The sequence below is a fragment of the Astatotilapia calliptera genome, chromosome 3 (genome assembly GCF_964374335.1).
Source record: "Astatotilapia calliptera chromosome 3, fAstCal68.1, whole genome shotgun sequence".
Lineage (NCBI taxonomy): Eukaryota > Metazoa > Chordata > Actinopteri > Cichliformes > Cichlidae > Astatotilapia > Astatotilapia calliptera.
Window position 1 is genome coordinate 64,372,444 of NC_137424.1, and position 25,021 is coordinate 64,397,464.

At 39.0% G+C, this 25,021-nt stretch overlaps 2 protein-coding genes and 1 long non-coding RNA gene across 4 annotated transcripts in view; 2 read left to right on the plus strand and 1 right to left on the minus strand.

The window, feature by feature from the left end:
* Nucleotides 1-8,492, minus strand: part of LOC113019446 (uncharacterized) — a 34,399-nt gene extending 25,907 nt beyond the window's left edge. For both annotated transcript variants that reach the window (XM_026163176.2, XM_026163175.2), the window contains exons 1-9: nt 8,138-8,492; nt 7,443-7,543; nt 5,818-5,887; nt 5,606-5,736; nt 5,432-5,520; nt 5,249-5,348; nt 4,905-4,948; nt 3,825-3,902; nt 1,207-1,403 (exon numbers count right to left, since the gene is read on the minus strand). In XM_026163176.2, the coding sequence (XP_026018961.2) occupies nt 1,207-1,403; nt 3,825-3,902; nt 4,905-4,948; nt 5,249-5,348; nt 5,432-5,520; nt 5,606-5,736; nt 5,818-5,887; nt 7,443-7,543; nt 8,138-8,390 (1,063 nt within the window). In that variant the 5' untranslated portion in view covers nt 8,391-8,492. The remainder of the gene's footprint in view (nt 1-1,206; nt 1,404-3,824; nt 3,903-4,904; nt 4,949-5,248; nt 5,349-5,431; nt 5,521-5,605; nt 5,737-5,817; nt 5,888-7,442; nt 7,544-8,137) is intronic.
* LOC145422441 (uncharacterized) lies at nt 7,225-8,685 on the plus strand. Its single transcript, XR_013903728.1, has 2 exons — nt 7,225-7,876; nt 8,090-8,685. It is a non-coding gene; the product is annotated as an uncharacterized LOC145422441 (long non-coding RNA).
* A 2,333-nt stretch (nt 8,686-11,018) lies between these two features.
* Nucleotides 11,019-16,702, plus strand: LOC145421017 (RING finger protein 175-like). The gene is made up of 3 exons (XM_080290730.1): nt 11,019-11,167; nt 12,510-12,617; nt 16,582-16,702. Exons 1-3 carry the CDS (start codon nt 11,031-11,033, stop codon nt 16,700-16,702), a joined length of 366 nt encoding a protein of 121 aa, XP_080146856.1. The 5' UTR covers nt 11,019-11,030.
* The last annotated feature ends 8,319 nt before the right edge of the window (nt 16,703-25,021 follow it).

The window sequence follows — 25,021 nt, forward strand, 5'->3', positions numbered from 1 at the left end:
GGCTGCCTTTTCTTCAGTTCTCTGTCAAGATGATCCCACACCACTTTAATAATGGTGATGTCCGGGCTCTCTGGAGGCCAACCTATGACTGATAGTGCCCTAATACGGGAAACTTAAGATACTAAAGGGCCAGACCCATCTCTCAGGCCTGTCTTTTTTTAAACTCATTATTTTTAGATACAGTTTATCTGTTTTGTCTTCCACTTCTCCAGCTTCCTCAGTGTTTAAGGACAAAATACACACCAAGCTGAGATGTGCCAAGATTAGACTAGGTAAAAAAAATAAAAAAGATTGAAAAATCATTTTTTCTTTTTCTTTATATAACCACATCTATAAGGACCAGGTTCAGTCTCAGCAAGTTGGATGGAGAACTACTGCTCACAAACACTGACGTAAAAGCATACAAGGAAAGAAAACTCTCACTGAATTGCTTTAATACTGAAGAAGATGTAAAAACATGGAAATTTCCAGGCAAATTCTGAACTGTATTTTTTTCCCCCTTAATCTCAGTTGGATTTATGGATGTTTATCTGTGCTGGTATCCACAGAATGTGTCTATGAGATCAGTTATGACTAGGAGAAAAAAGTAGTATGTCAAACAGTCCATGTTTTGGGTGTTTTTATGCATAAAAACAATAAAAATATAAGTTATTTGTTCACACCTAAACTTTCCCTGTCTCCTACATCCCAAAACTGAGTTATGTTGAGTTATGTTTTTGAAATATTCAAGATTTTCTTCAAACGTATACAGTGTACATGATTCTAGTTAGTTTTTCAAGCAGAGGAGTAGGAGTGTAAAAGAAATCCCCCAAATTTGGGCACATCAGTGTTTTCTCTCAAATAAAATCAAAATGGAAAAAATTTAATTACTCAAATCGGGCAAAGCGGAGGTTTTTATCAGAGAAGCAGAGTTCAGTGGGAGTTCAGGCAATGGTTCTGGAGTTCACCCGAAGGTTAGACACTGTAGCACAGCTCGAGATGGGTTCACTCTGGGTTGATTGATATTAAGGAGAATAATTTGCTAATGATGAGCTGACGAACAGTTTATTGGAGGTTCAGCGGAGGGTGTTGGGTTCAATCAAGGGTCGAGTCAAAGCTCCAGATGGGTTTGTTTGAGGAGTTCTTGAGGGTTATGAAAACAGTCAAAAGTTCAGCTGCCGGTCATGTCCTCAACAGTATGTGTGAGGTTGTGTTTGTGTGCAGTACCTGGTACCTCCTGGATCACCACCTGGCTGAAGTCGCAGATGACGTCTGGCAGCAGGTATCGCCGTGGGTCTCCGATCTCGTATACCAGTTGCTCGGCGACAGTGCCGAAGGAAACGAGGCCACCGGTTTTGGGCGGTTTGGAGAGAACGAAGGAGCCGTCGCTGGAACATTCGACCACCGGGAAACCCATGTTGTCCCTGAGACCCAAATCAAAGGCCAGGCTTTGACTTTCTACTGAAATTGTTTCCGTTTTTAGATTTTCACTTTGTTGTTGCTCTGAATGACAACAGTATGGAAGGTCTTCAGTGTAGAAAAGACATTTTAGGAACTCCTTAAGGTTTCACGCCTCGTCTTGATGTGAAGGTTTTTAAGCATTTGTTTAATACTATAAAGCAACTGGGTTTTTTTTAAAGTTTAGATACTTTACAGTTTCTAAACAACAATAACTTAAATTCCTAAGGCAAAGGTTGAAAGAAGGTTTGGCAACCTGCTTTAGTACTTACTAACAGCCTCTTTGGCAGACATCACGGCCTTAATGTTGTTGAATTTTCATGTGTTATTCATCCAGTATGTTCCTACCTCCTTGAGATTTTTGGGGTCTATCTCACTGTGCTTATTTGAGAGATCTGATTTCCGTGTCCTTGAACATTAGCAACCATGGAAATAAACCATGGAAAAACCTCCTGAGGTAGTCCGCTGTGGATTTGGAGGGTTTTCCAGCTTCTGATTTATGACACACTGATGTCTGCTTCAAGGATCTGCTGACCTTTAATTCAATGCATTCTTGCCTGTAATGGTGAAATATTTCTTTTGCCGCTGGCTGCGACACAAGCCCAAAGCATGATGGGTTTAAACGGTTGAAGAGGATTTTCTCTTCATGAAACTATGTGCACATCACTGCTAATTGTGGCTTAAAAGTTCTGTTTTACCTTCAATCAGTTTAATTCTATTTATATAGAATAACAGTTCCCACAGGAGCTTTATATGTTAGGGTAAAGACCCCACAATAATGCAGAGAAAAACCCAACAATCCAATGACCCCCTACGAGCAAACACTTGGAGACAGCAGGAAGGAAAAACTCCCTTCCATAGTGAGGATAATTTGACTTTAATGATTTATACAGACAGAACAGTTAAGAGTCATTTTACCCTTAAGCTCTTCCGCTGACATTGCACAAATTTAGTCTGTGATCAATGTTGGAGTCTAAAAGGAGCTCAAGGCTACTAACTGTTAAGATTAACAACCTGCAGCCCTGACAAGCTAATAAAAAATTAAGCTGCTTTTTTTTAACTGTAAGCTGAAAACAACAAACTAACTTAATTTAAATGTCAGAAAACTATTTGATCTTTAACTTCATAGCTTTTGAATATCTACCCATTTCCAATTGTTCACATTAAGTGAGAGAGTGGACGAGTGACCAGTGAAGGTTCATTACAAACTGAGAAGCAGAAAGGCCTAACTCAGGGGTGTCAAACATAGGGCCCCGGGACCAGAATCGGCCCCGCAAAGACTCAGATCTGGTCCACCACACGACTATAAAATATATGAAGGAGGGCATACTTTTTGGGGGTTTTAACTGTATTTTTAACCCTGGCTTTTTTTTATGCAAATTTGCATTATAATATTTCTTTTTGTTTTTTCTGCAGTATATAAAATTGATGAATCTCAAAAATAAAATTATAAAGACACTCAAAATAAATTTTCTGTTGTTGGAAACTTTTTTGTGCAACTTTTTTGTATTTAGACTTTTGAGGGATAAACCTCTTAAATTTCTCTAACTAGCAATATATGTAAAAAAAAACAAAAAAACAAAAACAATTTTCAATTTTATTGTGGTTTATTGCACTTTTTTGCAATTTATGTAGTTATTATGGACTTAATGCAGACATATTATTAAAATTTGGGCTATAATGGTTGTATTGATGTATAGCAAGTTGAAATGCTGCCAAAAATGTCAGTACAGCATGTAAAAATATGAAGATAAGCTCTGGCAGACTTGGTTCTATGGTAGGTCTTAAAGGGTTAAAGGTTTCACAGGGTATTCTGCTGATCACATCAGTGCAGTGGATAAACAAAAGAAATATTCCTGCTTTTCACTGTCTACAATAGAAGCCCATGAATTAACAAAATCTTTATTTTTTTATAACTGCAGACCATGTGAGCAGTGAGCTACCAGAATTTTTGGTGTAATTTATAATGTAGAAAAACTGCTGAAATTCATATTAACATATTAAATGTGTAGTTAAATGTCTCTGACAGAGAGTGAAGTTTCACACGACCTAAGATCACTTAAGATCAAAGTGGGCTGTATATGTATATGTGTATCTCTACTTCCAAGCTGTTTAGGTAATATCATGCTGAAAGTTATCAAAGAGTGGTCAAAGTCAAGCCAGCAAAAAACTTTGTTGGAGTCTACGACTGAAACTGGATCTATTCTGAAACTGTTCTCAAAACTTTCATTCACAGTTTGTACTCAGCCTGAAAAGTAAAAACTTACCGTTTACTCATTTAAACCTTTTAAAGTGAAGAAAATAATTCAAACATTGACTCTCTGACCCCGTGAGCTGTATTCACAGATCTGGTTTGAAAAGTGTGTTGAAAACCATAAAATTCTTACCAATCGGGAACTTTATGCCAGTCTGTGAAGATGCCTCCTGTGCTCTGAGCGCCGCACTCGATCAGGTGACCCGCGAGACTGGAACACAGAAAACAACGACTATAAACCAAAATGATCTGAAGTTCAGAGACGGTTTAAACAGTATTTTCATCGCAAGCAAATATCATAAAAAACAATTTCAAGAATCATTTCTTTATCTTCGAACGTTTGTTCAGAATAGAAAATTTAATCACCAAATTTAAGTTTTATTCAGTTATATCGTGATTGTTTTTGTTGTCAACCTTATTTAGCTTTGTTCTAATTTGTGTTGTGTTTGTAACCTATATTATTAAATATTCAAATATTTCAGAGTTATTTTTGTTTTAATGCATTAAATTGTAATTGAATTTATTTATAGGTTTTTGAAACATTATTTTACATTTTTGTAGTTTTTTCAGTATTTTTTGGAACAAGTATAACTTTCTTCTTGCTTTTAAATATTTAAATATTTAAATATTTTACGGCCTTTTAAAACATCATTTATCTTTTTCACTTTTTAAAAAATTATTTGATTTTCATTTTTTAAAAATAGTTTGGACTTCCTCAAATGTTATTGTTATATTTTATATTAATTAATAATAGTAAAATATAATTGTATTAACTGCATCATAAAAAAATTATAACATTATTTAAATTGTATTTATTTGCAAAAGCTTAATTGTAATTTATTCAGCTTCACTGTTTGTGGCTTTTAACAGTTTGGAGTCTTAATTTAAATTTTAGTTTTATTGCAACTTTTTGGTATTTTATTTGTTAACTTTAATCTTAATTCAAGGTTTTAACTACAGTTTTTGACTCACACCTAACATAGTGTCACAAATACCGCTGTCTGTGCGTGTGTGTCCATGCGTGTCTGTGTGTGTGTGTGTGTGTGCGTGTCTGTGTGTGTGTGTGCGTGTCTGTGTGTGTGCGTGTCTGTGTCTGTGCGTGTCTGTGTGTGTGTGTGTGCGTGTGTGTGTCTGTGTGTGTGCGTGTCTGTGTGTGTGTGTGCGTGTCTGTGTGTGTGTGTGCGTGTCTGTGTGTGTGTGTGCGTGCGTGTACCTTCCGGCTGCCAGCAGGTCGTAGTCGTTTCTCTCCCATCCAAACTGCAGCAGATAAGAAACACACACAGACATCACGTCTCTGGCGGCGACTCAAGCAAACACACGAACAGATTGTTGGTAGAAGGTAAATAAATAAGTGTGTTTGAATCAAGTCTGCCTCAAGTGGCCACTAACAGAACTGCATCTGTTTGCACGCCTGCTCGTTCCTGATCCTCGCTGTGGCTCTCATGGTGTCCAAAAGGGAAAGAAAAAACAAAAACGTGCAGCAGGATGACAAAGTGTGATCCCTTCTTGGAGAAATGCTGGAAGAATTTCAATAAATGTTAGAAATTAAAAACCTACAGCGTGCATGAGCGGCCCCAGGGCCACGGCGCTGTCCACACAGCGTCCCGTCACCACGATGTCCGCTCCGAGATCAAGGCAGCGGCGGATAGGGACGGCCCTGGAAATGGAGACATGGCAGAGGCTTTCAGCAGCTGTTTGGGCTGCAGCTGAAATCTGTAACACGAAGCAGGGCGTCCGTACCCGAGGTAGGCATTCATGCTGTGCAGGGTTTTAGGCAGCTGCTGTCTGCCACTGCCGTCCGGCATCTTTACGTCAGGCAGGCTGCTCCTCTGAGAGAAGAGAAGAAGAAAGGAGAGGATTAAACGTCTAATCAATCACACTAAATAGGGAGTGATGATGTCAGAGGCGCATTACATGAGGCATGAGGTCATCACCGGTCACCACGGCGACCTTGAGTTCAAGGCCGGCCTTCTTGGTTACTTCCTGTATGGCTTCAGCGCAGGCCAGAGGGTTCACGCCACCCGCATTACTGACCACGCGGATACCTGATGAGAGAGGAGGTTGCCGTTGATCACGAGATCACCTGTTGCTATGGAAACACACTTCCCGCTATGCTGTTTACTCACCTTTCCTGTGGATGTCATTGATGAAGGGAGCCAGAGCAACCTGGACAAAGTCTGGAGCGTAACCGAGGTTCTGCAAGAGCAAGAGTCAGATGTTAATGCAGAGGTGAGGAGAGAGGTGAAGCAGCGCTGCTCCCTGCTGGCACAGAGCTGCAACAGCAGGCAGAAAACCCTCCTTACAAACCCCATTTCTCCTCTTAGAGCTGGGGTGTGCAACTCCAGGCTTCGAGGGCCGGTGTCCTGCAGGTTTTAGATATCACCCTGGGTCAACACACCTGAATCAATTGACTGGTTCATTACCAGGCCTCTGGAGACCGCTTGAAGGATTACAGCTACTGTAGTGTACTGTGTGTGAATGTGTGTGTGAATGTGTGTGTGAATGGGTGGATGACTGGATATGTAAAGCGCTTTGGGGTCCTTAGGGACTAGTAAAGCACTATATAAATACAGACAATTTACCATTTATTTACCATTTAGTCAGAAGCCTTGCAGAATAAACTCCGCCTCACATCCCAAAGTCAAACAAACACTGTTTGACTTTTTAACTGAGAGTTAAAAACTGTCTAAATTCTTTCATCTTTAATAAAATGATCAGTGTTGCTGCTCTACCAAGTGTAACAATCAAGTTTAACATCCAGGCATCAATGAAAACAAAATGTATTAAACGTAAGGAAGTTAGAAGTTAAAAGGAAGTTAGCTCGCTAGTTTCCACCTAAGCATGACATATCATGTTCTGACCTAGAGATTTCTGAAAAACGTACAGCTCTGTCATCACTTCCAACATTAAATAAGACAGAAAACTAAACAGCAGTGACGTTTGTAGGGTTACTGAAGTTGGACTGGCTGGTAAATAATGATGTGCTACGTGATCACTAGCGACACAGCTATGTTAGCATAATATAAACAGTGAGGCTGGAGGATGAATGCTAACTTTTTTCCACTCAATAAAAGCCAACGTGAGGGTTCCCGATGGTTAGTGAGAAATGCAATCGCATGGCAGGATGCTGTAAACGGACCAAACTTCAGTCCGGAGAACAACTGAGATAATCCATCCACAATACAGCAGTATCTTTATTTAGATACACAGAAAATGACGGAAAGTCATTAATATACTGCAACAACATGAGAATAGAGCAGCTGCCAGAGAATTCAACATTAATGAATCACTGGTACAGAAGCAAGAAGAATGAGCTGAGTAAAGTTTGACTTTTCTGACTGTTTTGTTTCCCTTAATGTGCCTTATGTATGAAAACAGACCCGCTCATCGACAGTGCATCTTATAATCCAGTGCGCCTTATGGTCCGAAAAATACGGTAAGTTGATCATTTTACAATAAATCTGCAAACCACACACGTTTTGTTTGGACTCCATAGACAACTTACCGATTGTGAGTCAGTGGCTATTTTCAATGTGAACTTTTACAAAAATTAAATGTAGAATTTTTAAGCTACAAAAAACTAAATAAAAAATCTTCCCTGAAGTTTTTAACACAAGCAGCTGCATGAATATTTTAGCACTGTGTGTATATGTTTGTAAAGATGTTCATTTAAATTCTTCTGTTATTTGTTTTTATATTTCTGCATCTCTGCAGGTGGTAAAAACTTGGTTGTGGAAATGCAGGAACTCACTGGCATTTTGGTTTTGGCAGCGGTGAGCAGAGACATGGTGATCTCACTGAGGTAGTCAAACACCAGAAAGTCCAGCTTCCCGCTGTGGATCAGCTGAGGCACTGAAAGCACAGGAGAAGAGGCTCAGCAGCAAAGCACGAATACTTCGATGACAGAATGAGTGAAACAGCTCACTCTGAGGCTCCTCTTAAACCCTCCGAAACCAGCTGACGTTTCTGTTTTTTAATACAAACGTCACAGATTCAATTTCCTGCAGTGGTGATTTTTTAAATACACAGCAGTTTAAGGTAGGAATGTCTTTATTTAGGTAAAAGAAACCCCCCAAATCATCTCCCTGCCCCTTAATATGCACCTGTGCTGCTCCTACGTCAAGTAACGATTTAAAACAGCACCGGGAAGGATGACAACAATACCCCGTCAGCCTTTTACGACTGGTAATAAAAAGTATAAAGGTTTAGTATAAACGTGCATACTCTGTGCAGCAATTTGGTGAGGGAAAATGTTAAATGTGCTTAATTATTACATTTTACTTACTTACTTGACAACAAACGAAAGCCAAATAAAGACATCCATCACCATCTACGTAAAACCAAAAACTGCAACAATAATAACAATAAAAGCAATAACGTTTTACCCTTTTTTTTTAGCTACATCTACACGGCGTTATCGTGATGGATGGTGACGTGATGGCCTACCTGAGGTGGCCGTGTCCCCCCAGAACCCGGAGGCACAGCCGATCCGGACCGGCTCCCTGCGGCTGTAGCCCGCGTAGCCCCGGGTTCTGGGTCTGTTTCGGTGCTCCGGGCTGGATGACAGCGCAGCTGAGGAGCGCAGGCGCAAAAAGTTTCCGCTAACACTGAAACCGAGGCTCCCTTTTGCGCCTCTGCCACAAGAGAGCCGCCTGAAGGGCGCAGGCGCAGCTCGGAGTAACTGCAGAAAGTTGGACATCGTGAAAAAAATTATTTATGGAGCTAAAGTGCGAGAAAACTGAGAAATCCACCCAGACAAGTTCAAGGTGCACCGGTACAACTATGAAAACAGTCCGACGGGAAACGCGTCACAATTTTTCCGCTCATTCCGGATGATTTCCTGTTTATTTTGGATGCAAGAAAAGAAACAGCTTTACTGTGGTTCGGAAAGGAAAACACAACTCTTTTTAATTTGTAATTTTTATTATATTTAATTAATTAAACAAATGTAACAAGTAAGTAAATAAAAGAAAACTTAAATTCACAATAGTACACAATAACGAACCTCTGTGAAAGAGACTATAATACACACACACACACACACACACACACACACACACACACACACACACACACGCGATGCAACATCATATCATTACAATACTGATTGATTTATTGAAGTGCTACTGGGTTGCAGATTTGTTATTTTTATGTACAGCAAGTTGGCAGTGTAATTCCAGTACACATAGTGCACATAGTTAGTTTTCCTGGAATGTGTGTATTTAAATTCAGCATGCACACAAACACACAACACCCATTAAAGTTCAGAGCAGAATTTTATAGTTTCCTTTAACATCCCTGAAGTATTAGGATCAGAATCAGTGTTTTACTCCTCTGAAGTCTCTTATGGAAAGTTGGCAGGTATTCCCCCATATTGTATGTTTTCGGTGTATTTATTGGCTCTGTGTAGATTACACATGGTGCTAATTATCAGCAACTAAAGCTAATTACCCAGTCCATGTAGAGACCTTGGTGCTGTAGTGATATGTAGTGATGTGCGGATCAATCCTGAAATTTCGATTCCTCCGATACCAGTCATTTATGTTCTAGAATCGATTCTCACATTAAAATATCGATATTTTAGTAATTTAGGGTAAATTTGTAGTTTATCATTAACAGGAACACAGTGGAAAGAAACTGTAACATTCGGATTGTCTACATTCAAAGGAATGACTTCCTCTTCCGCCTTTCATAGTCATGTGCGAAATACGGCTGTCTGTCTCGCAGCCCCTTGGCATGCGCACTCACAACAATGGCTGAGCGTAATTGGAGTCATGTGTCAATTTTGTTGTCCGGCTGGAAAATCGGGAGAAATTCGGGAGAATGGTGGCTCCGGGAGATTTTCGGGAGGGGCACTGAAATTCGGGATTCTCCTGGAAAAATCGGGAGGGTTGGCATGTATGGTTGTGGCAACATCACTAACCTTGTCAAACACCTCAGAGTAAATCATATCACAGAATATGACGAGCGTATGTTGAGCTGAACTGAAGAGGAGGAGAGGGACAGATGCTGCTAGGGCGAGACAGACGTTTCTCACAGTCCTTTAGTGCTGCAGGCAGGCAAGGTGTTCAAATAGCACAACCTCAGTTTTTTTTATTTCTATATTATGAACCCTGCATTATTAAGTGATAGGAACAAGTAATCTGATGTCCTGTAATCATTATGATGCTATAATTTGAGATACAATAAATAAAATAAGTTTTTGTACAAAGTATCGGTATCGGATCAGTATCGTCGATGCCACCCTGAATATTACTTGGTATCGGATTGGAAAGGAAATCAGTGGTATCGCACATCACTAGTTTGTAGCTCCTCTTTATCTCAGCCAGGATGTTGTGTTGCATGCCAGTGTTGTGCCAAAAACTGATTTCCAATGTTTCCGTGTATTTTTTATGTGTAATATCTTTACGTATGTTGGTAAATAGACTTTGGTGGACAGGGTTTACAAAGGGGTTATAAAAAATTATCTGTTTTTTCAAGTATCTTTACAACTCTGTCTTATTGTACTTACATTATAACCAATCCGGTCCTTTATCCCCACTTAACATATTTTTACAGAATTATTGTAATATTTGCTGCCATTTCTGCTGTCCTCCTTGCCAACTTACTCTTACAAAAGACATTTTTAATGTTAATGAGATTTTTTAACGGCATAAATAAAGGTTATATAAAAGTCGCTGCAAAAAACTGATTGCGCCTTCTACCTTGTTACACGAATGTTGTTTGTGGCTCAAGATGACTTTATGTCATCCATGAGGGATGCATTTGACATATGTTTCACATATTATAGCCCAACAACTTACTTATAGCAGTTTAAATACGAGCAATCACTTTTTGGCAAATACCGGAAATCAGTTTTTGGCAGACAATCGCTTTTTGGCACAACACCGGTCTGCGCCTTTGTTCTTAGTGCCAGCAGCTCCGCTCTCGAATAGATGAAGGAGCTGGTTCCAGAAGTTTTAAAAAGTGCATTATCCATCTCGTATCGCTATATCTAAGAGGTAGAAGTAGAGTAACTAGTGGAAGGTGAAATAAAGTTTGAAAGCCTAGTCTAAAAAAAAGTTAAAAGTTAAGAAAAGGGGCGGTGTTGCAGAGCTACTTGGAAAGGCTGCCGTCACTCCAGCTCCACCTTACATCACAGATATTAAATAAACAGTCTTATTGATTAAAAAACACACTATATCGGATTCATATCAGTATCGGCAGATATCCAAATTTCTGATATCGGTATCGGACATAAAAAAGTGGTATCGTGCCATCATCAGTATGTAGCAGGCTTAAGAGTCTGATACTGAATACGGACTGTCTCTGTCCTCAACAGCTGGTGATTCTGGTCCAGATGTGGGTGGTTCCTCTTTACTTCACCATCAAACTGTACTGGTGGCGTTTTCTGTCCATTCGGGGGATGTTCTCCGTCATCACTAGCTACGTCATCTTCACAGCCACCCGCAAGCCGCCGTCCTGCAGGACGCCGAGGTAAGGGGAACGATCCTGCTGGCTCTTAAAACCACTGTGTTGATGGAGATGAAGGCAAACTAAAGACTGACTTTCTTTTACTGAAATAAAAAGACTGAAGATTTCAGAATAGATTATCTGAGTTATGGCAACCTACATACAATTACACCCTGTTTTATCCTTTTGATAGTCATTATACAGTTTGCAAAGAGCGACCCATCACAGTTGTTGACATCTGTGTCATTATGCTTTATTGATCGGGCATAACAATAGTATAAATGAAGCTTTAGGATTAAGGTTTTTCTGTATGTTTGTATACTTGTGAGCCTTTTTTGGCCTTCCTAAAGTTTATATAATGGGATGAAAGTGATAAAACCAACAGAAAACTACAAAAGAGAATAAAAAAAAAAAGCAAAACCAAATCCCACAAAATACTTTTAAATCAATTTTTTAAGATATTCAATGATTTGTGCACGAGATACAATTTATTTCTGAACTTTAGCTCCTAATTTCAAAACCCTTTCATTCAAAGCAGATGTGTCCAGTGACATTGTATCATGTTGAGTGATAACTAACAGGACTAATATGGGAGGTTTTCCTAACACCAAGATGAGCAAGACATGCAAATGCTTTGATGCTGTACACTCAAGATAAGTACACCCACAGTCAGTTATTCAGCTAATGGAGACAACCAATTCAATCTAATGGAAATAAATATCCCAATAAAATAGTGATAACAAGCAAACTGGTAATTAAATGAGTACATGAGTGAAGGGAAAAATGAATACTTTAAATAAATAATTAATAAATGAGCCTTTAAATAAGGAAGCAAATAAAGCAGTACTAGTAAGTGTGTATGTAAGTATAGTGCTTAAATATGTAATTAAATAGGTATGTAAAAAAAGTGAGGAAAAAGCAGGTAAGTGAATAAATAAGTGCTTAAACAACTTCCCAAACAGTTGAACATTGATAAACATACAGGGCCTTAAATAAGTATGTCAATATTTATTAATTTAAATGAGCCCATTAATAAATAAAGAAGCTCTTAAAATTAGGTAAAAAAATTATGTGTGAAGTCAACAAAAAGTACTTAAATAAGTGTGTAATTACCTGAATAATTTTTCATTATACATGTATTTAACTAAACTTTTAAATGTGTACAAAGTAAGGAAAGAAGATCATTTACAGCTAATCGCAATGTATGAACAGTTGGAGGCAGTTTCAAAATGTAAGTAGGAGCAAAGTGATCGATGTAAAGCTTAAAAAGTAATTAATAATTAACAAAATCTGATTGCGTTTACATTCAGCAGGACTCCAGGGCAGGGATGGGAGTGATGTGGTCTTTGTCTCTTTGAATTTCCAGGATGGTCTACAAGTGGTTTCTGCTCATCTACAAGCTGAGTTATGCAGTCGGGGTTCTGGGCTACATGGCCATCATGTTCACCATGTTTGGCTTCAACGTCTTCTTCAGGTGAGTCAGTGCTGACAGCTCAGCTCTTAATGAGCTTGTTTAATCACACAGAGGTGATTCAAAGCTAATTTGGGCTGTTCCCTTATTCACAAGCAGTTACCACAGCAGGTAGATCTGCATATTTCTATTGGCAGATTTTTTTCACCAGATACAGAGCGAGTTTTTCCTTCTGACTGTCGCCAACGCTTGCTAATAGGGGGTCATATGATTGCAGGGCTTTTGTCTCGGTTTTTGTATTCTTGTAGGATCTTTACTATATTAAGTGCCTTGAGGCAACTGTTGTGTGTAATTTGGGGCTATATAAATAAAATTGAATTGAGAGCCTTTCCTGAAAAAACCATGTTACACAATGGAGCCACTGTTCATACAATAGTGGCTGTTAAACACTGAAAGTATTCAAACGAAAAGAAACCTAAGTTATTGGAGTTGTGTACTTTGTAATGAAATTTTATTTTTGAGCTTTCTGTTTCCCACTGAGTTTCACTTCATTAAGTTTCACTTCAGTAAGTTTCATTTCCAGAACGGACTAAACATGTAGAAAGTTACCAGTGCCACTCAACTGTAGCAGTGAACTGTAGAGGGTGCTAAAGCGCTGACTTCTGGTTGAGTTTCCCTGAGTTCTGTTTTATTTGAGATTTCAACTGCCTGGAAGAGTTTAACCCTCTGGGCCCTGTTTCAGGAAGCCGGTTTAGAAAACTCAGAGTGAAAAACGATACGCAGGGTTGAGTAACCCCGAACTGTCCAACTCGGAATATTCGGTTTCAGAAAGGCTGATAACAAGTAGTTCAGTCAACGCGGAGTTGCTTTAACCCCAAGTTAAGCGCGCGCACGAGGATACATAAAGCCCTGATTAGTGGAGCACAGATTAAGCGAGTCACCATGGAGACGGAGGGAAAGAAGGCGCGGTCAATGTATTTTACAGCGTTTGAGGCCGAAATTCTGATGGCAGCATATGCTGATAACATGCAAATTTCGTGGAAAAAAAGTAACACAGCCTCAGCTGCAAAACAAAGGGAGCATGCATGGCAAAACATAGCCGACAGAGTCAATGCGTGAGTGTTAATATAAACATTGATCGAGGGATTTCCACCCATTTAACACGTTATTTTATTATATTTCATTTTATTTTCTATTTCATACATTTTATTTTGTGATGTGAGCGCAGGTGCAACCCAACAGGCCCCAAACGTTCCTGGCAGCAAGTAAAAATGAAATATAAAAATATAGTCCAAACAGGTAAGGTGTAATTGTATTATGAGCCATAGTGCTTGGTCTGTTTGTCCGATGTAAATCAATTGCAGTTAGAGGCTACATTAATTTTCTTTCTGTAAGCACTTATTGAAATTATCTGAGCACATTACAAGTACATATTTGCTTACTCTGTATGCTCAAATGTGACCCGTTATAGCCAACAGAAAAAAAAGCGGAGGCCCGAAAAACAGGTGGGGGTCCTCCACCACCACCACTCACAGAGGCTGAGCAGTTGGCTTCCACATTTGTGATAATGTTGGCAGCATCACATATGATCTTCACAGTGCAGAGAACACAAATTAGCATCCATTACAATAATGAAATAATTTGTTAGTTTGAAATGCTACAGGGAACTATGTACCTGTACATTAATGCTGTGGAAAGACTTCCTGTTCACATAGTCTCCTTCATTTACTGAAGGAGCAATGATTGGAATGTGAGTGCCATCTATACAGCCAATCACGCCTGGGAACCCTGAAAATAAATGTAAAATATAAGTAGTAGTCCAAGTATCACCACATCATGAATTAAGTTTTGTTCATCCTGCTACCTGCAATTTTGTGGCATCCCTCTTTGATAAATCTTGTGGGTCTATGACCGGGGAACACCACAAACGAGTACAGGAGACGTTTCAGTGCAACTGTAACATTCCTGACTGCCCGACAGACGGTAGCTGTTAGGTATTTTAGTACCATGGTAGCATTTACTGGATATTGTTTTATAGTGACATTATACAGGAAAACTCTGTCATTCAATAAGGCCCCTTTGTTTTAGTTATTTTTCTCTTTGACCCAAGAATTGATGTGTGAGAATCACAGGCTGGTACAAGGTTGAAATACCACAGAGATCACTCCCTCAGCTACATTAGTTTCTAAATCTCTTAGGAGACGCCTGTTGAAGGCCAAATGGTTTGTTTCAGAATTCACTAATGAAAGAACTCTTTATTTGGTGCCTTGAAAATATGTCGCTGAGATAATCATAATTGTAGCTGAACTGATAAACTATACAAAGGGTGCTTCTTCACCCAAGGGCAGGAAGACGCTCCCTTATCTTGGTCTGTACTGGTTTAAACTGAGAATCTGCTGACTCATGAATTTCTCCCTCTATATAAACTTTTGTACTTGAGAATAAAGTTGAGTCGATTTGGGAAGACAACCTGAAGCAGTCTCTGTTTTCTTGTTCTCCCAAGCTGCTCCCGAGCTCGTACTAACACGCTGAATGGCATGCTTGAATGTTACTTGAGAATATATTTGACTGTGTTACAGATTAAGGGACAATCTCTGCTGATAGGTGAAGGTACAATCTCTGCTGATAGACGCCCACGCCTCGGAGGAAGCCGATCCACGGATTAGGCCCTGGAAGCCGTTTCCTTCAGTAGCCTTGGAAACGTGCTCAGCGTCACCAATATTATACAGAAAGCTCCCGTTTGCAAAAAACCGAAGTGCAATACAAATAATATGTACAGAACTGAGAGAATGTCCGCGATGTGTCACATGAGCAATATTAGGCCTGAGGATGTTATTCAAATAAACTATAGATTGTGCTGAAAAACGGTAACGTTCACACAGGAAATCATCAGGAAATGATAAAATGTCCAAACGCGCTCTAATCACTCTCTCCCGGCGGAGAGCTCTGCGGAGAATTTGGGCTTCAACATCTACTGGCTCTTCAAGGAAGGGGCACGCCATGTCTGACACTTCCTACAGTCAGGTTTCTGACAAAGAGGCGGAGAAAGTCAGGGTTAGTTGAAGTAAACCTGCTAGGGGGCAGGCTAGCTTCACGGAGTGTGTCGTCATAGTAACTCACTCAGAATTAATCTAAACTCGCTTTGTGAAACTGAAAACCCAGAGTTTTCGTTAACTCAGGGTATACTTACTCAGAGTTTGCACTAAACCGGCTTCCTGAAATAGGGCCCTGCTGGGGTCCAGGGTATATTTGGCCGTTTTTGACTACTTTTGATTTTACTTCTATATTTCACCTTTAAAAACTGTTAATCTGGCCTTGTTTGGTATCATTATTTTCAGCACAACCTCAAATATCTGAAATTTGAATAATTTTTTCATTTTGACATATTATATTAGCACAATTGATCTAAATTCAGACAAAAAATTCAAAATCCGAGTAGAAAAAAGTTCTATTTTTTTCTGTAAAACCCACAAACATCATTTTAATAACTTGAAATGCAAAAAGAAATTGTACATTTCTAAAAATTATGCACAAGTTTTGCAAACAACAAAGTTATCAGGTACTATTTACCTAAAAATGCAGCCAAGGCCTCAGGCGTTTTTTATATAACCATTTAAATCTATTTACAGAACAATCAGGTGTGCTGCATCAAATAAGAAGGCACACAAATTATTTGTGCCAGTCCAAAAAAATAGTTTGTGTTCAGTATAAGACAGAAGAGAACAGCACAGGTCTAAACCCTGCAGGTCTGAAAGCAGGAGGTGCATCAGTCCAGTTTTTCCATGTGGAGACAGCGTTTACACTGGAATCTGCCTTTGACAGCTTTTTTGGAGCAACTGTGACATTCAGCAGTGATTTCTAAGTCATCTCCAAATAACTGAAAAAGCATAAAGTATTAACATTGCCCTTGTAACATTCAACATAATGTGCTTTTACTTATTTGATTTCACTGTTCTTTATCAGTACAGCGCACCCCTGAAATTTGTCTAGAAAACATGATTTTTGTCCTTAATTCCTCAATTTCCAGCTGGGAGAAGACGCATGTCCTTTACCGGCAGCTTCTCGACTGGCTCAGATACTTGGTTGCTTGGCAACCCATCATCATTGGTATCGTTCATGGCATTAATTTCTCCCTGGGCCTCGAGTAAAGCCCAGAGGAACACCACCGTAAGTACGACTGGAGTCAAGTTACACTCAGGACACGTGTGGTAGCAAACTGTCACAGTAGGCGCTACAAGGAACCGATTGCAGCTGCTTTCAAAGTTTTTTGCTTCGTGTTCTCGGACTGAACTCTCGCATGGTTTACTGCAGAGTAAACGGAAAGCGTCAGAGTCTCAACACGACCTCAAGCTTGCTGCCAACCCAAACAGAGTGATTGGAGCACAGAGCCAGTATTTTGACAGATGAATCTAGTTTGGTCTGGAAGTGTTGCTGTCATGCATGCTGTTTCTGTTGAGCTGAAAGATGCTTTACTTTGTTCCGTCTCACAGATTTTCGTGTTTAATTTGCACACTCCCCTTTTTTTGTTTCTTTTTTTTTAATAAAACATTTCTCTTTCTCATTAGACTTTATCTGTATTGGATTGTTGTAGCTCTTTGCACATTGCTTATGATAAGGACAGCTCTGGGTAACATTTAGACACATTGATTAATTGTAACATGACAGTATTTGACAGTGCCAATGCAAATTACTGAAGTACGCTGTGTACTATGTGTAATGTTGATTCTGTTTGTTATGCTGAACTGTGGTAGAAATGAAAGAATACGTCTCTCACAGCATTGATAAAACGCAAAGGTCCGGTGTGACTCTCGGCAGCAAGTTGTTGCACAGTTTTCATAGAATTCATAAGGTGTTGTAATTTATTCTGCCATGTTAATGAAAGTGAAAATAAATCTGCTCTTATGCACTAGCTCTCTGGCATATTTAATCATGTGAATGCCATTCCAAGTTTAAACAGGTCTCATCAGGTGTCAGACTTGTAATAACTGAATCATGTTTATCAAAGTCACAGTTCAGGTTTGATGAAAAATAGTTTTCCCTTGACTGTGCAGCCACAGTTGGATGACATCAATCACTCTGAATTCTCAGCCTGGATTTATGACATGGTCTTCTGGTTGTTTCATGCCTCTATAGTCACAAAGTGCACACTTAAATGTTGAGATTTCTATCATGCTTTCACCTAATGTTACTCTTGTTGTGAGAGGATGTAAGGTTGTGATAAAAATCACCTCAGAGCTTATTGTGTCCTCCAGGTTCTCTTCTAGTGAGGCCCACGGTTTCCAAATTTCAGCTGAAAATCTGAAGAATAGGATCCCTTTCCTGCAGCCATGTCCATATAAATATCTCCAGGACCAGGAAGAATTAGTGTGTGGTCCAGTTATATAATACGAATTGCACTGGCACATTCAAAATATCCTAATTTTTTTTTCTAGATAAACTTTGCCACACACAAACTACTTTTATATTATATATTTGTTTACTTGGAGGGGTGATACTGTTTCCATCAACCACCAGTTCACCTGTAAAACCAACTTAAAAGTTGTTTTCTTGGATTCAGGATTTTTATATTAAAGAAAGATTTTGGTTACTGAAAGAAAACTTTTTTTTTTTCTGTTGTCATGGAAAGGAGTAAGTAAATGCTGGTGGTAGGGCTTGGAGGTTTGAGTGTTTCACTTGCATTTAATAGTCTTTGGTTTGGCCTGTAAACTGAGTTTAGGAGTACATGTGAATAAAAACTATTACTAGATTCAGCACATGGCACCTCGACAGCCCTCAGTTGGATAATGTTCACAGATTGGGTTTCAAATCAGTTTTTAATAAGTAAACATTATCATAAACATTAAAGTAAATTTCCCTACTATTTACTGTAAAGTGTTACCCAGTCCAGTCTAAATTGTTGTTGTGTACACATTGCACTGTTTACATTTAATGTACTCTTTTGTTTTTGAAAATAATTTGAGTGTCTGTTGTTGTAATTTATATGAAGCTGAAGTTGGTAAATGGTTAATTTAATGTAGCAGTAGGTGTCAACTTGTTACGTGTGTGTTTATGAATGAATAGACTTATGAAGCAAAACCTCCATGAACGAGCAGAACAGGGTCATTTAAATGCCCAGTTCCAGTCTGACACATAACCACAGTCACTCCATTCGTTTGGAGGTTAATTCAGAACATTAATGCTTACTAAACAGGAACACAGTTACAAATTTGAGTTATTTAAGAATAACCAGTCGATTCCACATGTAATCACAACGTAGAAACAAAGATATTACCATTGGTTTATATTTGCATAAAGGCATAGATTCTGCTTTTATTCAGCACAAATGTATATAAATACAGGTGCCAGTGCCAGTGAATATAAAGCCTGATGAGATGTAAGGTGCATTAAACTCCAGAACTAAAATGAATCAAGTGACCAAGTGCCAAAGACTGTAGTTTAATGGCTCCACAAACGAGTCAGTCCTCATAGTCTGCCTGCCCACAGATGCTAATCTACAGTGGCCCTGAGTCAAACACACTGCAATTTCAGTTAAATTGCAGTGTGTTTTATTCAACTGAAGTGTTTTTGAGGAGATTATAACGTGATGGAACAGCTGCGGAAGGGACCGGCTAGCAGTAAATAGCTAATGGTGAATATTTATCTACAGTATTATATGAATATGATTAAAAAGCACATTACAAGCATAATTTCCTCCCTCACAACACTGATGAACCCTTTGCTTCTTACATCTCTTTGTGCAGTTCTTTGCATACTTTGGTTTCTGGCACTCCCACAGCTGTTTTGTCACCTTAATGTCTCCCCAAAAAACACTCCTATTTTGTGTTGCCTGTTGATTTGTTTTTGTTTTTTTTTTTTGGTTATTAGTTTTTTTTTTACTTCTATTGTGTTTTGTGTGCTTCCGGAGTATTTTTCTGTTTGCGGGTGCTTTCTTAAGTTGCATTGTGTTTGACCTCTCAGGCTCACCATACTTATCAGATAAAGCCAGTCTATGAGAATGTGTAAGGAACCCGTAGGGACAGGGTCCCACTCTTATGTTTAAAATGGAATTTGTTTCAGTAACAGTGATGACCTGTAAACATTTAACAGTTTGTACATGCGTCAGAAACAAAGCTTTTCTTTGCAAAGTCAAACTGCTCTCTTATCACGACTACTGCTGATGACTTTGTATTAAATAAGTAATAAAAACAACAAAAGGTGGTTAAAATGATGGAAATTTATTTTTTTTATTGGACATGTGGTTTCATAAAGAAAATTCGGTTGCATGTTTGAAATATTAATTATGTCTAAAGGGTCATTCCTGTTGGCATAATTAAGATTTATATAGTTCATTTACTAAATAAATGTGTGTTGGGCAGCTTTTTCATTGTAGTAAATGCTGTTTATTGGTAATGTGCTTAGAAAAATCGGACCGTAGCTCACTCTCACAGTTTCACCTAAGAGCTTTTGAGATTATTTCCATGTTAAGGACTTGGATAAGTGTTTATGAACTTGCACTCATGAGGGCCATTGTCATCAGTGAGCAAGACTAGCTAACGTTAGCTTGGAAATAGAGAAAGTTAAAAAGAGCAGTTAATAATTTGCTTTCTTACCTGTTTACCTTTGCTCACTTATGAGAATTTTCATGATTGCGTTTAAATGAAAATGGAAAACCCTCCTGATTACTCACCTGTGGTGATGCATTTAATATCTTAAAAAACAACCCTTTATTCACATTCTAAAAGTACACATTTTAAAGCTTATAGTAAATGCTTCTCACTTTTAATAACTCCTCTGAGTCATTGCCCATGCCAGATAGCGAACCCCTGGTCGTGTGAAGTCCATATTTCAGTGCCTCATAAATGTCCTTTTTCGAGATAAAGTGGTCTTTTATTGTTGCTATAAAAAGCAAACCTTTGCAATAAACTTGCCCTTTGATCAGTATCTTGATGAATAAGTCTTGTATTTTTGTTGAATACATGTGACTAGAGACTGTGATGAAACCCACCAATGTGCTTCCTTCTGCTATTAATACATTTTTTTCTTTTTTTAGTGTAAAGTTTCATCAGGCTTACTCATCTTGGCACTCTCTAAATTTTAATTACTATAATTTTGTTCATTTTAGTTAATGTACTTTTAATTTGTATCATATTTGCTAAATCTAGCATTTACAATAACATTTGCTTCAAAATGTATTGTAATTTAAAGTCACGAAAAACATGTATCAAATTTAATACAACCAAAGGTCAGCAACCTTTAACACCCAAAGAGCAATTTGGACCCAGTTTCCACGCAAAATGAAAACACTGGGAGCCACAAATACTTTTTGACATCTAAAATGAAGATAATACTGTATATATATATTCGCTTGAGGACTCACACGCAGGACTCAGAGGCACAGTTGGTATTTATTACAGTTCCACCAGGTGTATATACAAATAGTGCAGGGGATAGTGCTATATACAAAGCGGTGACAGGGAAAAGGCTCCGGAGAAATCCAGGTAGGGAAAAGACACTTGCTCCTCTTCTGACTCTCTCCTATCGTGACCAGTCTCTCTCCAAACACTCACATAAAAAACAGGAATCCACTCGGGGAATGCAGGGTCGGGTCCAGGACAGGACAGTACAGAAGGAAACACACGTTAGAGGTTTTGCGCAGGGAAACGAAAGAGAACTTGCTCAGAGTCGGGCTGCACTAACGCGAGTCACACACAACGATCCAGCGATGAGTAGAAGCCACTCCCTGGCTTAAATGCTGGCTGCACTGATGATGCCCAGGTGTTTCCTCTTCAGAGGGGCGTGGGCCGAGGGCGTGAACCCACCATAAGTTCCGCCCTGGCGAGAGAGAGAGCAAGAGAGAGAGAGAACGCTACTAGTCAGCGGCCTGCTGATCCCCTGGCTGTGACAGTATATTGGTTTTTACTTTTATGCTTTGTGTGAACAACTAAGGTGTGTTGCTTATGAAATCCATGAAGTGCTACAGAGAAAATGACATTTTATTTATGTAATTAACACATTTTGAACTCTTAAAGAAATATAACAAAAGGAAAGACACCCAGCTGAACTAAAATGATCCAGCAAACAAAAACTGTTGTGAGCCGCCACCCTTATATCGCCTTTGGGATTTTGGAGCCTTGACCTGACTTTTAAAAAATAATTGGAAAAAAAGCACAATGCTGCTAAAAAATAGATATTTGCAAAATTCTGCCTAAATATTTTACCTGGTTAATGTGTGTGGCGGGGCGTGATCTGCAACGCCGCTGCAGGTGAGAAGGACGCACCTTAGTGGCACCCGCAATCACGCTGCCTTAACGTCTGTGCTCTCTATGCTGTTGTGTTGGTGTGTGTCGGGCTGTGAGCTGGAAAGCTACAGCCGGCTGTATGCGTACAGCAACCGTGTGTGAAAAGTAGTCAATAAAGAGATGCTGAAAAGCATGTTCATGCAAACATCGTCGGGTCTGCCGTGATATGTTTACAATGGGACTTCTGCTCCTGAACCTCTGCGCACAGCGTCTGCAGACCGCTGCTGTACGAAGTCACTTTCATCTTTATGCAGGACTGTAAGCTGTCATCTGTGAGGTGTGAGCGCCGTGTTTGTTTTTAACATAGTTCACGGTGGAGAACAGCTGCTGACATAATGTGGATCCGAAGATCCATAATAATAATGGTTGAAAGTCTCGATAAATGCACGGCGTTTCGGCGGGTACACCGGCTTCCACGAGTGTGACGCTTATTTTGAGCGATGAAAAAAATAATCAAATATAATTTTATTTTTATATTTCAATATCACAATAATCTTCCAATTTAGAACCACAAGTTAAAAAAGAACTAAAATTGATTGGTCACGTTTTGGTGTCAGACTGAGCGGAGGTCTTTCTGAGCTCCAGCCGCCACTGAGCATATCCTGCTTTATTATCGATACGTTCTGTACAACCTTGAGGGATAAAAACTTTAAACAAGAGTCTGTTAAAATGCCTCCTACAAGAGCTGCAAAATCTGCATCTAACAAATCTCCTGAAGAATCAGAAGCGAAAGAGGGTATGTCGACGAGCATAGCTACCACTCCAAGTACACCTGTGGACACCGACGCGCTCGCTGCAGAAATATCAAAGACAGTCGTGGACAAAATATCTACTACGATGGAGAATAAATTCGACGAGCTCTCATTATCACTAAAAAGTATATCGGCACAACTGGAATTAAATTCTCAACGGATCTCTGACACGGAGAATCGCATTTCAACTGCAGAAGACTCGCTGTCAGGTATGGAAACTAGACTGGCTGATATGGAGACTAAAGTGAATACTCTTATGGAAAAATGTCTAGACTTGGAGGGCCGGAGCCGAAGAGACAACATTGTAATTCTGAACTTAAAGGAAGGCACTGAAGGTCGTGAACCGGTGAAATTCCTCGAAGGCTGGTTACCGACTTTGTTGAGTATTCAAACTAAACAGGGGAAAATCAAAATCGACAGAGCCCATCGGTCCATTGGATTATCAAGACCTAATCACCCTCGTGCAATGATTATTAAGATGCATAATCCGGTAGACAAGATTAGGATCCTCACTGCAGCTAAAGATAATGACCCCCTGACTTATGATGGACAGATCATTCATATTCGACAAGATTTGGCAACAGGAGTAAAAGAGATGCGACGTGCATTTAACGGAGTGTGCCAAAAACGTATCCAGAAAAACATGCGCTTTTATATGCGCTATCCTGCTACACTTAACTTTTCTCACGGAGGAAACAAGTACTCCTTCCGTAAATCTGAAGATGCTCTTGCTTTTTTGAACAGTTTGAGTTAATTTGAACACTGACAGTAATTGATTGAATATGATTAACTCTATTACGGCACTTAAATATTACACATACTCTTAATTTAAGGATAGCCAGTCCATGTTAAGGTATATTGTAACTGGAAGTTGCACACTTATTAAGGAATGATTTAACTGTCCCGTCCCTTCTTATTTGTTTTTTCTTACAAACTTTATAAAGTAAAACATGTTTAACTCAGATATATAAATGAGGTTCTCTCGGTGGCATGCGGGAGTTTGGAGTGAAAGTTTTGTTTCTTTTTCTTTTTTTTCTTCTTTTTTTTCCTTGCCTCTCTGTCAGTGACTTTTGCTCGGTTTCATGAGACCAAGTTTTCTTTTTTGATGGATCGTAGGATCGTTTTTTTTTGGGGGGGGGGGGGGGCGGGGAGGGATTTTAGGGGTTGTTTTTTTCCCTTTTTTTATTTTATTTTATTTTTATCATTAATATGTGTGGTTATTGTTTCTGTTGTTTATTTATTTATTTATTTATTTATTTTTTCATGTTTGTGTCTATATAATGTATCTAAAATTACCCGCATCCCCTTCTATGGAAACATGTTTCCTTAATTGCAGTAGCGCACTCCAAAAGGTTTCCCACACACGCTACATTCTTATATCTGGTTCCTTATTTAGAGAATCTGTTTCTATAGGATGTGTTTATGGTCCAAATTCAGAAGATGTCTCTTTTTTTCCCAATCTCTTAACCCATGTTTCAGCCATAGCTTCCCCATATTTGGTGTTGGGAGGTGATTTTAATTGTGTTCTTGATCCTAGGGTTGATAAATCTCCACCAGGGAGTGAATTGTCGCCAAGAAGCATTAGATTGAAAGAGTTCTGTTCTGATCTAGAAATTTTTGATTCCTGGTGAGTAGCTCACCCCACAGATAGGGACTTCACTTTTTTTTCTTGCCCCCACCAGAGTTTTTCAAGAATAGATTTGTTCCTGTCATCCAGGACGGTGTTGGATAGGATGGAAGAGTGCTCAATAAGGTCTTGTCCATTATCTGATCATTCAGTAGTAAGTATAAATATTCACCCACCTTATTTTGAGCCAAATTCCCGCCGATGGAGGATGAATCCTCATTTATTGAGTAACTATTTATTGAGTATATCACTAAAGAGTGGAATGTTTTTATGACCACTAATAAAACGGAAGATGTAAGCCCATCTTTATTGTGGGAAACTGCTAAAGCCTATCTCAGGGGTAGCATTATCTCATACACTATAGCGCAGAAAAAGGCGTCAATGAAAGAACAACTCAATTTAGAGCACATAATACAAAAACTAGAAGTGCAGTTTAAAATCTCCAGGTCCAAAACTATACTTAAGAAGTTAGAAGCAGCCCGCTCAGCTTTAAATCAATTACTGACTAAAAGAGCAAAGGCAGCAATTTTCTTTGCTAAGCATAAATTATATGAATCTGGGAATAAACCTGGCCGTCTCTTAGCAAAAATAGCAAAAGGCAGGACAGATTCAAACGTTATACAATCACTGTTTGATAATAAACATGTTAAGCATTATAAAACAATGGATATTAATCAAATTATGAAGCAGTTTTATATACACTTATACTCATCAGAGTGTAGTAATACAGATGGGAAGATGCGGGAATTTCTAGAGAAGGTGCCTGTTGTATCGTTATCAGAAAGTCACAGGAAAGAGTTAAATAACCCT

Bases quoted from the DNA above. Each gene is read 5' to 3' on its own strand.
- LOC145421017 (XM_080290730.1), top strand. From the start codon at position 11,031: ATGTGGGTGGTTCCTCTTTACTTCACCATCAAACTGTACTGGTGGCGT. The intron at 11,168-12,509 runs GTAAGGGGAACG...TTGAATTTCCAG, and splicing joins CCGTCCTGCAGGACGCCGAG to GATGGTCTACAAGTGGTTTC. The intron at 12,618-16,581 runs GTGAGTCAGTGC...CTCAATTTCCAG, and splicing joins GGCTTCAACGTCTTCTTCAG to CTGGGAGAAGACGCATGTCC.